This window comes from Erpetoichthys calabaricus, chromosome 10 (genome assembly GCF_900747795.2).
Source record: "Erpetoichthys calabaricus chromosome 10, fErpCal1.3, whole genome shotgun sequence".
Taxonomy (NCBI): Eukaryota; Metazoa; Chordata; class Cladistia; order Polypteriformes; family Polypteridae; genus Erpetoichthys; species Erpetoichthys calabaricus.
The window spans coordinates 68,008,919-68,023,214 of NC_041403.2; the positions used below are offsets into that span (position 1 = coordinate 68,008,919).

The 14,296-nt window shown below is 36.1% G+C and overlaps 1 protein-coding gene across 2 annotated transcripts in view; it reads left to right on the forward strand.

Moving 5' to 3' along the window:
• Nucleotides 1-1,453: 1,453 nt before the first annotated feature.
• swt1 (SWT1 RNA endoribonuclease homolog) overlaps nucleotides 1,454-14,296 on the forward strand; it is a 73,908-nt gene continuing 61,065 nt past the window's right edge. Inside the window, exons 1-3 of one of the 2 annotated variants that reach the window (XR_007936116.1) lie at nucleotides 1,454-1,669; nucleotides 2,081-2,159; nucleotides 12,972-13,033. Coding sequence is in view for 1 of the 2 variants with exons in the window: in XM_028811370.2 (XP_028667203.1) it covers nucleotides 2,097-2,159; nucleotides 12,972-13,033 (125 nt within the window). In the remaining variant the exon portion in view is untranslated. The remainder of the gene's footprint in view (nucleotides 1,670-2,080; nucleotides 2,160-12,971; nucleotides 13,034-14,296) is intronic. The other variant, XM_028811370.2, reaches the window with a different exon arrangement.

The following is a 14,296-nucleotide window of genomic DNA, read 5'->3' on the forward strand; positions in this document are numbered from 1 at the left end:
CATGCATGCACCCAAGATAGATAGCTAGATAGATAGATAGATATTTTATTAATAAATAAATAAATTGATAAAAGACTGCAACGAAGGATAGTCCGAATGGTGGCTAAACAGCCTAAATCAACTTCAAAACATATTCAAGCTGTTCTGCAGACTCAGGGTGCAACAGTGTCAGCTCGAACTATCCGTCGACATCTGAACGAAATGAAATGCTATGGCAGGAGAGCCAGGAGGACCCCACTGCTGACACAGAAACATAAAAAAGCCAGACTGGAGCTTGCCAAAATGTACTTGAGGAAGCCAAAGTCCTTCTGGGCAAACGTCTTGTGGACAGATGAGACCAAGGTAGAGCTTTTTGGTAAAGCTCATCATTCCACTGTTTACAGAAAACGGAATGAGGCCTATGAAGAAAAGAACACAGTACCTACAGTCAAACATGGTGGAGGTTCTAAGATGTTTTGGGGATGTTTTGCTGCCTCTCGCACTGGATGCCTTGACTGTGTGCAAGGCATCATGAAATCTGAAGACTACCAAAAGATATTTGGGTGCAATGTAGGGCCCAGTGTCAGAAAGCTTGGTCTGCATCAGAGGTCATGGGTGTTCCAGCAGGACAATGACCCCAAACATACCTCTAAAAGCACCCAGAAATGGTTGAAGACAAAGCGCTGGAGAGCTCTGAAGTGGCCAGCAATGAGTCCGGATCTAAATCCGATTGAACACTTATGGAGAGATCTCAAAATTGTTGTTGGGAGAAGGCGCCCTTCAAATCTGAGAGACCTTGAGCAGTTTGCAAAAGAAGAGTGGTCGGAAATTCCAGTTGAGTGGTGTAACAAGCTTGTTGATGGTTATAGGAAGCACTTGATTTCAGTTATTTTTTCTAAAGGGTGTGCAACCAAATATTAAGTTGAGGGTGCCAATAATTTTGTCCAGCCTGGTTTTTGAGTTTTGTGTGAAATGATGTCATATTTGGCTTTTTTCTCTGTTTTTTTGTGTTGTTCCAATGCACATAAAGGAAATAAACATGTTTATACCAAAGCATTTGTAATTGCAACAATTTTTTGGGAAAATTCCAGGGGTGCCGATAATTTTGGCCATGACTGTAGCTACTCCAGAACTGAATACCTTTTTAAATGCTTATGGTTTTTAAAAACTGAAAAAAAATTACATGTTTTGTGCAGGATCTGATTACTAAAGTTTGAAGGATTGATTAAGTTATGATTTGATTTTCTTCAGACAGAAGAGAAGGGCAGAATTTAAGTATCAGCGCTGTTGGAATAAAAGACCTTTTTTCTTTATTATTTATTAACTGTATTATGAATGCTATACATTGGATAGAAAGGAAGATAGATTATTATACTTTGCATTGCATTTATTTAATATTTTTGTGATTTGTTTTATGCTTAAATAAATAAGAACTTTTTTTAACATTAAGTTTTGTCTGGTCTCTTTTAAAATTTTCTAGTCTCACAGGTTCAAGTGGATATATGCGGGTGTTCACTTAGTCTTTTCATTGAAGATAAGAGGAGAGTTAGTGATATAAGCTACAGTGAACCTTGGCCTCCAGATTCCTCAACCCTATGCATGGAAAAAGAAGGCAGATAGCTGGGATGTCCCTTCCAATCCTACCACTGGAACAAATTTGATTTGGAAATTACTTTTCAGCTTTATAAAGGTCAGTTTGGTACATTTACTGTTTGTACACATTAAGATAGTGACTCTCAGCATGCATTTTAGAAAGAATCTATATGTATAACATACCCCTGGTTTGTTGCTATAGGGTGGTGCTTCTAATATACAGATAATAATACTAGTGGAAATTTTTCTCTGTGTTTACAGTAAAGAAAAATAAGACAAGTATATTTCTTGCCTAGCATTACAGTACACTTATGTAATTAGTTTCAAAGGTTACATGTTATTTTTGTGCTTTACCTTTCTCAATGAGCATTATTTAATAAAATGGGAGAGCTTAATAAAGATGATATGTGCAATATTGTATTAGGTCTTTGTAGTAAACTTATGTGTAACACAGCCTGGGATGTTACGTTCTTTTTAGATAAAATGTTTTATTTACTTCTTCATATAGGTTACATTAGTTAATTATGTCTAAGAAGAAGAAGCGTAAGGAGAAAAAGAGATGTTTATCTTCCAGCTCTTCTGAAGCGGTAAAGAAATTGAGAGTTCCTTTTGGATTTTTTGTGTACTGTTTCATTTTCTTAGTTTTGTTTCAGTCAGTTAAATTGTACTATATTTTTTTTCTAACAATGTACTATGAAGTAGTAGGTGACAAGTTCAACTGGAAACTATTAACTGATGGTTCAGTTCATATTGTGAGCAAAAAATTCAATCCAGCTCTGTTATTGTACTGTTTTTATTAACTTACTTTTGGGATAGTTTTACATAAATTTAGCTACTGCATATAGTAGGGAAAATATGTATTTTACAAACAATTGCTGTAAATCAGTAGGTGATAAGGAAATCTACCATGTGGTACATCTCATGTCATCTCATCATCTGAAAATATTCTGGCGGGGATCACCGCAGAAACAGGCCAGGCAGGTCTGCCCTGACTTCCCTGTCCACCACTATGGATTTCAGCTCTTCCTGGGAAATTCCTAGGTGTTCCCAGGCCAGTGTGTGTTGGGTTTGCCATATGGTCTCTTCCCAATGGGATGTGCCAAGAGCAGCGCCAGGTGGATGTACTAGGGTGGAATCCTTACAGCATGCCCAGAACACCTAAGCTGGCAACTCTACCCTGAGTCTGTCCTGAATGTTTGAGCTTCTCACCCTGTCATTGAGTGTCATTCCAGCAGCACTGCGAAAAAAACCTAATCTCTGCCGTTGATTACCCATATTTCTTGAGCTAGGTGAGGGCTTTGTCTTTAGACTCCACTCCTGCTTTAACACCATGGACTAATACAGCGACTGCAGAACACCTACTGCTACTCCAGTCCGCATTTTGATCTTGTTTTTTTTCTCAAATCACTCGTGAACAAGATCCTGAGATACTTGACCTTCTCCACTAAAGGCACAACCAACCTTGAGTGAGCAATTTAGTCTTTTCCAAGAGAGAACCATTACCTCAGACTTATAGTTGCTGATCCTCATCCCTGCTGCTTCACACTATAACACATCCTGAAGGAGACTGTCATGTACTTTTTCCAAATTTACCAAACACGTGTAAAATGGATTATCATACTCCTGCACAACCTCCAGAAACTGTGCCAGGGAGAAGAGCTGTTCAGCTGTTCCACACGTAGGACGGAAACCACATTGTTCCCCCAGTATCATAGACTTAGATAGATAGATACTTTATTAATCCCAAGGGGAAATTCACATACTCCATCAGCAGCATACTGATAAAAACAATATTAAATTAAAGAGTGATAAAAATGCAGGTAAAACAGACAATAACTTTGTATAATGTTAATGTTTACCCCCCCCCCCCCCCAAGGGGGTGGAATTGGAGTGTCGCATAGTGTGGGGGAGAAACGATCTCCTCAGTCTGTCAGTGACTTATGTATCAGATGGAGTCTCCCCTCCAGCACCTTGGCATAGGCCTTGCCTGGGAGGCTACCAGATGCAATTCCTCTATAGTTGGAATACACCCTCAGGATACCTTTCCTAAATACAGGGACCATCACATCAGTCTTCCAGTCCAAGGGTACATTGCCCACATTCCATGAGACATTAAATACACGCATTTACCATGCTATGTCCACAAGTTTGAGGAGTTCCTCAAAGTTTTCCTTTCACTGCATAACAATTTCCCCAAAGGATATGAGCAGTTCTCCTTCCCTGCTTAATGCAGTCTTGGGCAAGGTCATACCTTCCCCTTCTGAGGCATTGACCAGTTTTCCAGAACAGCCTTGAGGTCTGATACTATATCTCCATGGCCTTTCCAACCATTTCTGCAAGAGTCGTCTTAGCTTGTCAGTATTTCTCAACCAAGTCAGGAGAATCCATAGAGAGCATTTTTCTAAAAGCCACCTTCTTCAGTCTGTCTACCATCAGGTCTAAGGGTGTCCGCCTTGAGATGCCCCGACTGCTGTAAGACCACAGTCTCTTCCACGTTTCTGGTTTTGAACCCAGGTCCATTTGGACTTGGTGTCTTCGACCCCACTCTGTACAGAGATATTCTTTTGGAAGTATGAGTTCAACACATCATGAGTGGAAGCAGGCAGACATTCCTACAACATTCTAACTGCTTGCCTAGGCTTCCCCGGTTTATTGGGCCTACTCTCCTCACTGTGAATCCAACTTACTACCAATTGGTGATCTGCTGACATCTCTACCCCCTCTTCACTCAAGTGTCAAAACATATGGCCTCAGGTCAAATGAAACAAGCATAAAGTCAGTCTATAACCTTCAGCCTAAGGTACTCTGGTACCCGGTACACTTAAGAACATTGTGTTTGAACATGATGTTTGTTATGCACAATCTGAGCTTAGCATATAAATTTAGTGACAACTTTTTATTCCAGATGTGAGCACTGAAGTTACCCAGCAATGTGATGGTCTAGATTGGGATACATATGCAACAAAAAAACATCAGACATCTAGTATATTCAACATGGGTTTGTAGTTCCATGTAGTTTCTCACCTTCCTCCATAATAGCAAGGACACAGTTGTTTCTCAGTTCTGTATTATATCTTATATCTAGTTGTAATCCCCCTGGCAGTTAATTCTCACTTCTTTTACTTTCTGGAAACTTTTTTTTTTTTTTTTTTTTAATTCGTCTGTTTTGTTTAGTACGCATGCAAGTAGTGATTAACCCTTATAGGTATTGAAAATATTGAACTGAAAGTGTCTGTCTTTCTGCACGTATATTTGACATTTTTATAACACCAGAGACTGACTTAATCAAGGGTCTGGTTTGGGTATAATATAAAGTACTGAAAATTGTTTATATTGGAAAGAAAGGTTGGCTTAAAAAAACTGATGTGATGGGTGTCTATATTAGGGAGTATAGAAATACAAACCTGTCTAAAATTAAAGAGTGTTTTAAGTGATTTATTGAGTTATCTTTGCAGATACAATAATGGTACTAAAAACAAGAAGAAATTGACTTTATATGGTGTATTGTAGTCATGAATTTCTTTAGCACATGTAGGTTGATGTATAACTTATTTTTCTGAATTAAAGAGATGCCAGAACAGTTCAAAGTAAGTGACTGGTTTTATTTATCAGGGTATAAAGAAAGAAATCCAGACAATAGTTGTAAAGCACCAGCAATGACTGTAAAAATAAATTACCTAATTAAACCGGAATTCAGAATGAAGAAGCTATTACTTTATATCAGAGGTTCTCAAACTTATTTTGTCTACCGCCCACTTTGAGAATCAATTATTTTCTAGCGCCCCCCAAAATTTTTAAGTTTACCACATCTTAAAAATCACAACCGCAATCATTACTTTAATTATAGCGTGCCATATGTGTCTTATCCTGTTTCTGAGTTCAAACTTACATTTTAAATGAGACTTTCTAACTAACGGGAGCAATAAAAACACAACTTTATAATATTTAAAAAGACATTTTTTTCAAATTAAAACAAACATTTCAATTAAAATTTTAAAACTTATCTAATGTGAAGGATGAATCTGATGATTTTTAACAAGTTTGTTAATATCAGGTTCGAATTTACTCAAAAACAGCCGTAAGTCACCGCGTTCGGTAACATGCAAACGATTCCTCTTTTTAGTTAGCAGCGTTGCCACAGCACTAAATCCACGTTCACACAAATATGACGATGGGAATGCTACCAAAAATCGTTGAACAATTGACCACAAGCCAGGGTACAATTGTGGGATTGGCTTTTGTAGCCAAAATTCTTGGTAGCCATTTTTGAATTTGATTTTTATTTCCTCGTTCGTTGTCAGTTCTATAAGTTCTTCCTTAAGCTGGGATGATCCTGCTGTGTTGACATTTGAATAAGGATCCAACACCTAGTCCGGTATTTCCAATTTTAAAATGTCCTGGAACCGTTCTTTGAAATCACTGTGGAGGTTCTCCAAATGTTGGCAGTAAACAAGCAAGTTGTCGTTGATGAAGGGTACTGCTGATAAATTAGGGAAATTGTGAAACTCACGTCTGCCGATGTTTTTCTTGTGTAAGAGCAGTTTGGCTACGAAAGCAGCAACGATATTTTTTGTTTTAATCAAGTTCAAGTCGTCAAATTGAAGTTGGAGATTGATATCATTAAACAATTTATACATGTCTGTCAAGTACGCAATATCATTCTTTGATGTGATGAGGTTGTTGCGCAATTCTGTGTCTTTGTTTTCCAAGAACTCTATCACAGAGTCAAACAGATTATAAAATCGAGTCAGACAAGTACCTCTTGATAGCCAACGCACTTCTGTGTAAAACAGCAATCGGTTGAAATCTTCATCATTAACAACACAAAGCTGATTAAATGATCTGTCATTTAAAGAGCTCTTTCGGATTTTATTGACTGCTTTGATGACATGTTGCAGTGATTGAAACAGCTGTTCACTCAAACTTCTCGCAACCAAATGTTGTCGATGAATGACGCAATGAACAGCGAGCACATCTGGAATTTTATTTTTTAAGTACGCTATGAAGCCTTTGTGACGCCTTGTCATAGCCGGAGCGTCATCCGTAGCAGCTGATATAATATTCTTCAAGGGAATTTCTTTCTCATCACAAAACTTTTCCAGTGTATTAAATATGGTTTCTCCGGTTGTATCTGTCTCTAAATTTCTAGCAAATAATAGTTCTTGACATATTTTCTCATCTTTAATAAACCTCACATATGACAACAATAGTGCTTCATTAGTTGGTAAAGTGGACTCATCCAACTGAATTGAGAATTGACTAGTCTTCAGATGATTGCACAATGAGTCTTCAATATTTTCAGCCATTTCATCAATTCGTCTTTGCACAGAACTATTGCTCAAAGGAATTTTTCGAATAATATCTGCCGCTGGTTTATGGAGCACAGTAGTTATTACTTCTTTTATTGCCGGTAAAATTAACTCTTCTCCAATAGTGTGTGGTTTGCCTGTTTGAGCAATTAACAAAGAGATATTGTACGAGGCTCGAAGTCCGTCATTGTCTTGTTTAGAAGCCGCTGAAAAAAGTTTTGATACAGTTGGCTGAGCTATGTACTTCTTTTCCAGGTCTTGAAAATAGGCCACATTTTTTTCTTTCTTATCTGGATGCATTTTATTCAAATGATCTTGTAGCCTAGAAGGCTTCATCGCTTCATTCGAAAATGTTTTTTGACAAATAAGGCACATAGGCGAAGATGGATTTGTGGGATTTTCAACAAATCCGTATTTAATATATTCTGCACTGTATTGCCGTCTCTTCTTTTTTGCTTCCGACATGGTTTTATCTTTACAAATACGTGAGTAAAGTATCGAGCTTAAAAAACTTTCTAATGATTGCGTGTGAAAACGCTAATGAAAATAAAAGAAGTATTACGCGGTCTTATATAGGATTAAAATACAGCACGCACCGACAGGAATAAGACAAACATGCACAAACTCGTTTACCTCATTCGACAGAATTCGTACTGAGCAAGTTAGAACGGTAACCGTCATTTTTATAAAAAATATAGAAAAGAAAAAATATCAAATTGAAAAATGTCGAAATTTTAGTATAAATAAAAAATTGGTTTAGGGGTTAAGGCTAGGGCTAAGATTAATTTTTTATTTATATGAAAATTTCAACATTTTTTAATTCGATATTTTTTATTTTCTATATTTTTTATTTTCGATAAAAACGACTGGAATCAGTTAGAACAAGTATCGATGATCCGGCCACTTGATACAGGATTGCACAAATCGCGTTGTTTAATAAAAACTTGTTAAAACTTGATTGCTCATGGGCTACCTACGAAAGCCATGATAAATTATTTATATTTATACAATCAAACAGGACAGGAATAAGAACGAAATAATCGATGTAGTATAGTAGGTAGGTTTTGATTTTAGTTTAAATTTTAAAATATTAGAAAAAAAACACAAATAAGCCATCGCCCCCCTAAACCGCTTCAACACCCCCCAATTTTCTCTGGGCCCTTTAACGCCCCCCTGTAGGCCTCCAGCGCCCACAAGGGGGCGTTATCGCCCACTTTGAGAAAGACTGCTTTAAATAATAGGTTTCATACATTAGTACTGAAATGGCCACTGCTACCTTATAGGAGAATGGAGTGCAATTATTTAATTAGGAAATGCCACAATATGGATTCCTGCTGAAAAAATAACTTCTTCAACAAGGACAAAAGAACAAATGAGCACTGGCTGTGGGTAAATTTCACAGAATTGTATATTTCTTTATACTGTGTAAATACATTGAAAAAGCTGCCTATTACTGTCATTAAAAGTAGCACCTACAGATCTTGAATTGGCACTTTCATAGACCAATTTGTTGAGCAGGAACTGACAAGTAAATTCATTTTATTGTTAAAACTAGTCTTATTATTATTATTTTTAATAAACACATATAAGTGTTGATATTGCATAGACAGTGAAAGCCATAGTAAATATTCTGTTAAGGCTAGCCTGTGTACCTCTTTTTTTGGTGGGAGATTATTCTTCAAATAAAAGTCATGGTGACATAGAAAAATCAGGAAGAGGTTTCAAACTGTTTCATATTTTGCTTGAATAATACAAGTACCTTGTTACTTTGAACCACTGTTTATGAGGTAATACTTTTGTATGCAGTAGACATATAGAATTGGCCAAACCTGATATACCAAGCTTTTGCCCCAACAGAGGGTAAACAAGGGAACTGAATCTCTTTTAAGGAGAAACAAAAGCTTGGGTCCACGTTTTTTAATTGGGCTCTGGGCTAAACAGTCTAACACTAATCCAAGTAATGTTAAAGGGGATTCGAAATAGTTGAATTTGGCAAGATTTATGGAGTAAGTGGTGAGTTGTACAATCATGTTTTGATGTGTAAAGTGTGGAACATTTTAAATATCTTTGCATGCCCCATGATTTTGCAAGCATCTGCAGAGTTTGCTGGCTTGACAGTAAAACTATAAGGTGCTGGTAAAAAGGCTTTATATTTGTTTTTTAATCTTGCATGGGTTTCACTTTTGTCTCCATAATCATAACACCAGAACCGCAACTTACGTATAATTGTTTGTTAATGCCACAGGTTAGGCCAGCCAACTGATTTAAGAATCATTTCCCAACCGAAACACATTCAAAACTAGGAATGAGAATAAATGGTCTAGTCTCAGAATAACTGTGTGCAAAATTGCACTTCATTTAAAATAATAATAATAGAAAATTCCTCAAAGCAATATGTGTAAGCTTACATGGCCAGAAAGAGGTGATGCTGCAAAGGTAATTATTTTGTATGTTCTCTCTTGTAAGAAAATGTGCCATCCCCCTGCATCTGTGTAGGATGGAAATGAAAGAGCAACCCCCACTCCCCCATGTTCAGTGAATATTATACCTGAGAGGAAATTTGACTTGGCCTTTTCCAGTAATATTTTACTACAATGGAAATAACAAAGCACAGTATGTACAAAGTATATACTGTACCTCTCTTCCTTTAATAAAAATCATTTAAAAAATATGCACAAACTCTTCCAGTATGGTAAATAAAGAACAATAATCTGGTCATCAACATGTCCTGAAATAATTTAAATCCAATCTCAGGTGATAAACATCACATAACAGATTGTTACGTTAAATATTTATTCAGAAAAATGTAAGTGAACACACAGAAGTCATTTGTGAATAAGTAAAAACAGAACGAGAATGTGCTTACTTTTTAACATGACTTTACATATACAATATAAGCAGTCATTTTGAATTTTAAAGAAATACTAAAGACAATTATTTTCCATTAATGCTGTTGTTGGCCCTTTGTACTGCTAACACTTTAAACATTTCCTTAATGAACTTCTTTATAGGCCTGAGTGATTGCTGAGGCAAGTACAGGTTAAAACTATATATAAAATATGTAACTTAAAATTAAAATAAGTATTGTGTAACACATTCGTCCTTGTTTTCTATTAATTCTCTTGTAATTGCACATCAGCATTGCTGTCTCCTTTGACATCATCCTCATTTTAACTGGATCTAAGTGGCATTATCATTCCTCCAGAATGCAATCAGCACTATCTGCAATGGTCCCTAAAGAAACCATGCATATCTGTCTGGCCCAAAAGTAACAAAAACTGATTTATGCAAGCAGAAAAGAAAATTATATAGTTGAGTCTTCATAAATGTCTATAGACACAGTAAAATCACATAGTTGAAAGACTATCTTTCGTTGTAACACACATACTATAAAATTACAAGATCTGGGACAGTTACTAATTTTATCAGTCATCATCTAGTCTGCATTAAGAAAATGTTTGTTATTTACTGTTCCATTTATTAGTCCAGGAAGTGACAACGTCTGTAGAAAATAGAAAGCAAATGAGAGAAAAAACTCTATTTATATTTTTCAAAACAACAAAAATAGCCGTAATTGTATAAAGTGCACACTATTTTAAATTTCTTTTTTCATGTACACAGCTATAGTAGAATAGTTTAAATGTTTTTTATTATGTGAAGTTGATATGTCTTTTTAGCAGTGATTTAATAATGTATATTCTGGAAAAAAAAGCACTAACTGTAGAACTTGGTCATTGTTGTCTCAATACAATATACAGTATGTTAATTCAGTTACTAATATCCAGATTTTAAAAATTTGCTACAAAATACAACATTTAAAAATATATTATTTATCACAATGATACATTAATAAAGGTTATAGGAAACTAAGTACATTTTTCTCTTTCCCCTATATTGCAAATAGTTATTATTTTAAATGTGAATCTTTTTTTATTGAATTTATTAAAAACAAGTAACCTTTCATACAAACAAATTGAACTTAACAAAACTAAATTCAATTTAACCCCCACCCATGAGAAAGAGAGGAGGCCAACAGCCAGAGTAAAACTTTTAAGAGTAGGAAAGAGAGAAGAGAATCCTTTTCCCCAATATAAATGCTTATTCTAAAATGTTGTTGATTAGATCTTTTAAAAAAGTTTTGAACAGATCCTCTAAGTGAAAATTCAATTTTTTTCCAATTTCAAATAATATATTACATCAGTTACCCACTGACTTAAAAGAGGTGTGCTAAGATTCTTCCAGTTGAGCAAGATAATTCTACATGCTAATAGTGAAGTAAAGGCAATTACAGTTTGTTTGTCCTTCTCCATTTTAAGCCCATCTAGGAGTACACCAAACACAGCTGTTAATGATTTAGGAGTAACTGTGACACCAAGGTTGTCTAATAGGTATTTAAAGATTTTGGTCCAGAATGATGTTAATTTGGTTCACACCCAAAACATATGGCCCAATAAGCCAGGAGCTCGATTGAAACTTTCGTAGTTTAGATCTTGTCCTGGACATATTTTGGACAATTTTAAAAGAGACAGATGCTCCATAAAAATTTTTTAAAGTTTAATAATTGTATGCTTTGCGCATATCGAGCTAGAGTGAATTCTGTGCATGGCTGCCTTCCATTCCTTTTTTGAAATGTTGAGTAAGAGATCCTTTTCCCACTGTACTCTGGGATCTTTGAAAGGAAGGGACTTTAAAATGTTTTTATATACAGTATTATAGAAATGCTGTCTGAGTCCTCAAGATTGATCAATATTTCTTCTGTAACAAGTAGGTGGAGGTGAGGAAAATTGGGCAGATTTTGTTTAGCAAAGTTTCTAATTTGGAAATAGTGTAAAAATTGTGTTGATGGGAAGCTAAATTTGGAGTGTAATTGTTTGTAGGATGCAAAGATGTTATCTTTGTACAAAAATTAAAAGCTGTGCATGTTTGAGAGGGTGGAAAAAGGTGGTTATTATGCAGAGGTGCCACAAATACAAACTTCTCTATCTTGAAGTATTTCCTACATTGGTTCCATATTCTTAGTGAATGAAGCACAAGGTTGTTAGTGTATTAACAATAACTTGTATTTACTGGGGCACAAAGCAAGGAATATAAAGAAATACTGCTGAATTTTAGTTCTGTTGTGGACCAAGCCTCTGTGCGTTCATCTGTTTGTGTCAATGTCCAGGCTTTTATAGATTGTATTTTTTCTGCCCAGTAATTAAATGGAAAGTTAGGTAGAAACAAGCTACCGTCCATCTTTGGTCTTTGTAGGGTCACCCTTTGGATGCATGGATGTTTTGAATTCCAAATAAATTAAGTTTTGTTTGAATCCCATTTCCTAAAAAATGATGTGTTAATACATATGGGGATGCTTTCAAATAGATATAGAAGCTTAGGAAGGATATTCTCCCTACTAAAGTGAGATGGAGGGTAGACCATTTATGCAAGTCTTGCTAAGTTTTTCCATACAGACAGCAATTTATGTTTGTGATGTTTACCCCTAGGTATTTAAACTGATCTGCGATGATAAAAGGGAAGGTGTCTAATTTAATATTGTATGCTAGAGGGTTCACTAGAAATAGCACATTTTTATTCAAATAAATTTTTAGCCCAGATATCTTTTGAAATTCTGCTAGTGCTGTTAGGACTGCAGGCACAGTATTTTGTGGATCTGGTATATATAGTACTATATCATCTAAATATAGTGATATTTCCTATTCAAGTCTTTCTCTGATAATTTCCTTTATCTCAGAAGCATTTCGAAAGTGAACTGCCCATGGCTCAATGGTGATTGCAAATAGCAGTGCTGACAGGGGGTATCATTGTCTAGTACCATGTTCTAGTTTGAAGTAGTCTGAAACAATGTTAATACAAGCTGAATCTTCTGGACTGTTATACAGTAGTTTGATCCATGCACATACGTTTGGGCCAAACCCAAATTTGTGCAATGTAGTTAATAGGTAGTCCCATTCAACCATATTAAATGCTTTTCCTGCATCCAACTATAATAAGATATCCGGGGAGTTAGACTTTGTGGGAGACTGTATTACATTAAACAGGCATTGAAAATTGTAATGTGAATCTTTTAAACTATGCTTATTTGTATTTTAGCTGGATGCAAAAACAGAATCTTCAAGAAAGAAGTACTCCAAACAAAAGCTGAAAGATGAAGGGTAAATGTTTTTTCATTTTTTTTAGCTGCAGTATGTGGTAAAATATTATCATTTTTATCAGTTCATTTTTTCTTCATTCTTGCAATTCTGCATTAGATTAAACATTTTACAGTGGTGTGAAAAACTATTTGCCCCCTTCCTGATTTCTTATTCTTTTGCATGTTTGTCACACAAAATGTTTCTGATCATCAAACACATATAACCATTAGTCAAATATAACACAAGTAAACACAAAATGCAGTTTTTAAATGATGGTTTTTATTATTTAGGGAGAAAAAAAATCCAAACCTACATGGCCCTGTGTGAAAAAGTAATTGCCCCCTTGTTAAAAAATAACCTAACTGTGGTTTATCACATCTGAGTTCAATTTCCGTAGCCACCCCCAGGCCTGATTACTGCCACACCTGTTTCAATCAAGAAATCACTTAAATAGGAGCTGCCTGACACAGAGAAGTAGACCAAAAGCACCTCAAAAGCTAGACATCATGCCAATATCCAAAGAAATTCAGGAACAAATGAGAACAGAAGTAATTGAGATCTATCAGTCTGGTAAAGGTTATAAAGCCATTCCTAAAGCTTTGGGACTCCAGCGAACCACAGTGAGAGCCATTATCCACAAATGGCAAAAACATGGAACAGTGGTGAACCTTCCCAGGAGTGGCCGGCTGACCAAAATTACCCCAAGAGCGCAGAGACGACTCATCTGAGAGGTCACAAAAGACCCCAGGACAACGTCTAAAGAACTGCAGGCCTCACTTGCCTCAATTAAGGTCAGTGTTCACGACTCCACCATAAGAAAGAGACTGGGCAAAAACGGCCTGCATGGCAGATTTCCAAGACGCAAACCACTGTTAAGCAAAAAGAACATTAGGGCTCGTCTCAATTTTGCTAAGAAACATCTCAATGATTGCCAAGACTTTTGGGAAAATACCTTGTGGACTGATGAGACAAAAGTTGAACTTTTTGGAAGGCAAATGTCCCGTTACATCTGGCGTAAAAGGAACACAGCATTTTAGAAAAAGAACATCATACCAACAGTAAAATATGGTGGTGGTAGTGTGATGGTCTGGGGTTGTTTTGCTGCTTCAGGACCTGGAAGGCTTGCTGTGATAGATGGAACCATGAATTCTACTGTCTCCAAAAAATCCTGAAGGAGAATGTCCGGCCATCTGTTCGTCAACTCAAGCTGAAGCGATCTTGGGTGCTGCAACAGGACAATGACCCAAAACACACCAGCAAATCCACCTCTGAATGGCTGAAGAA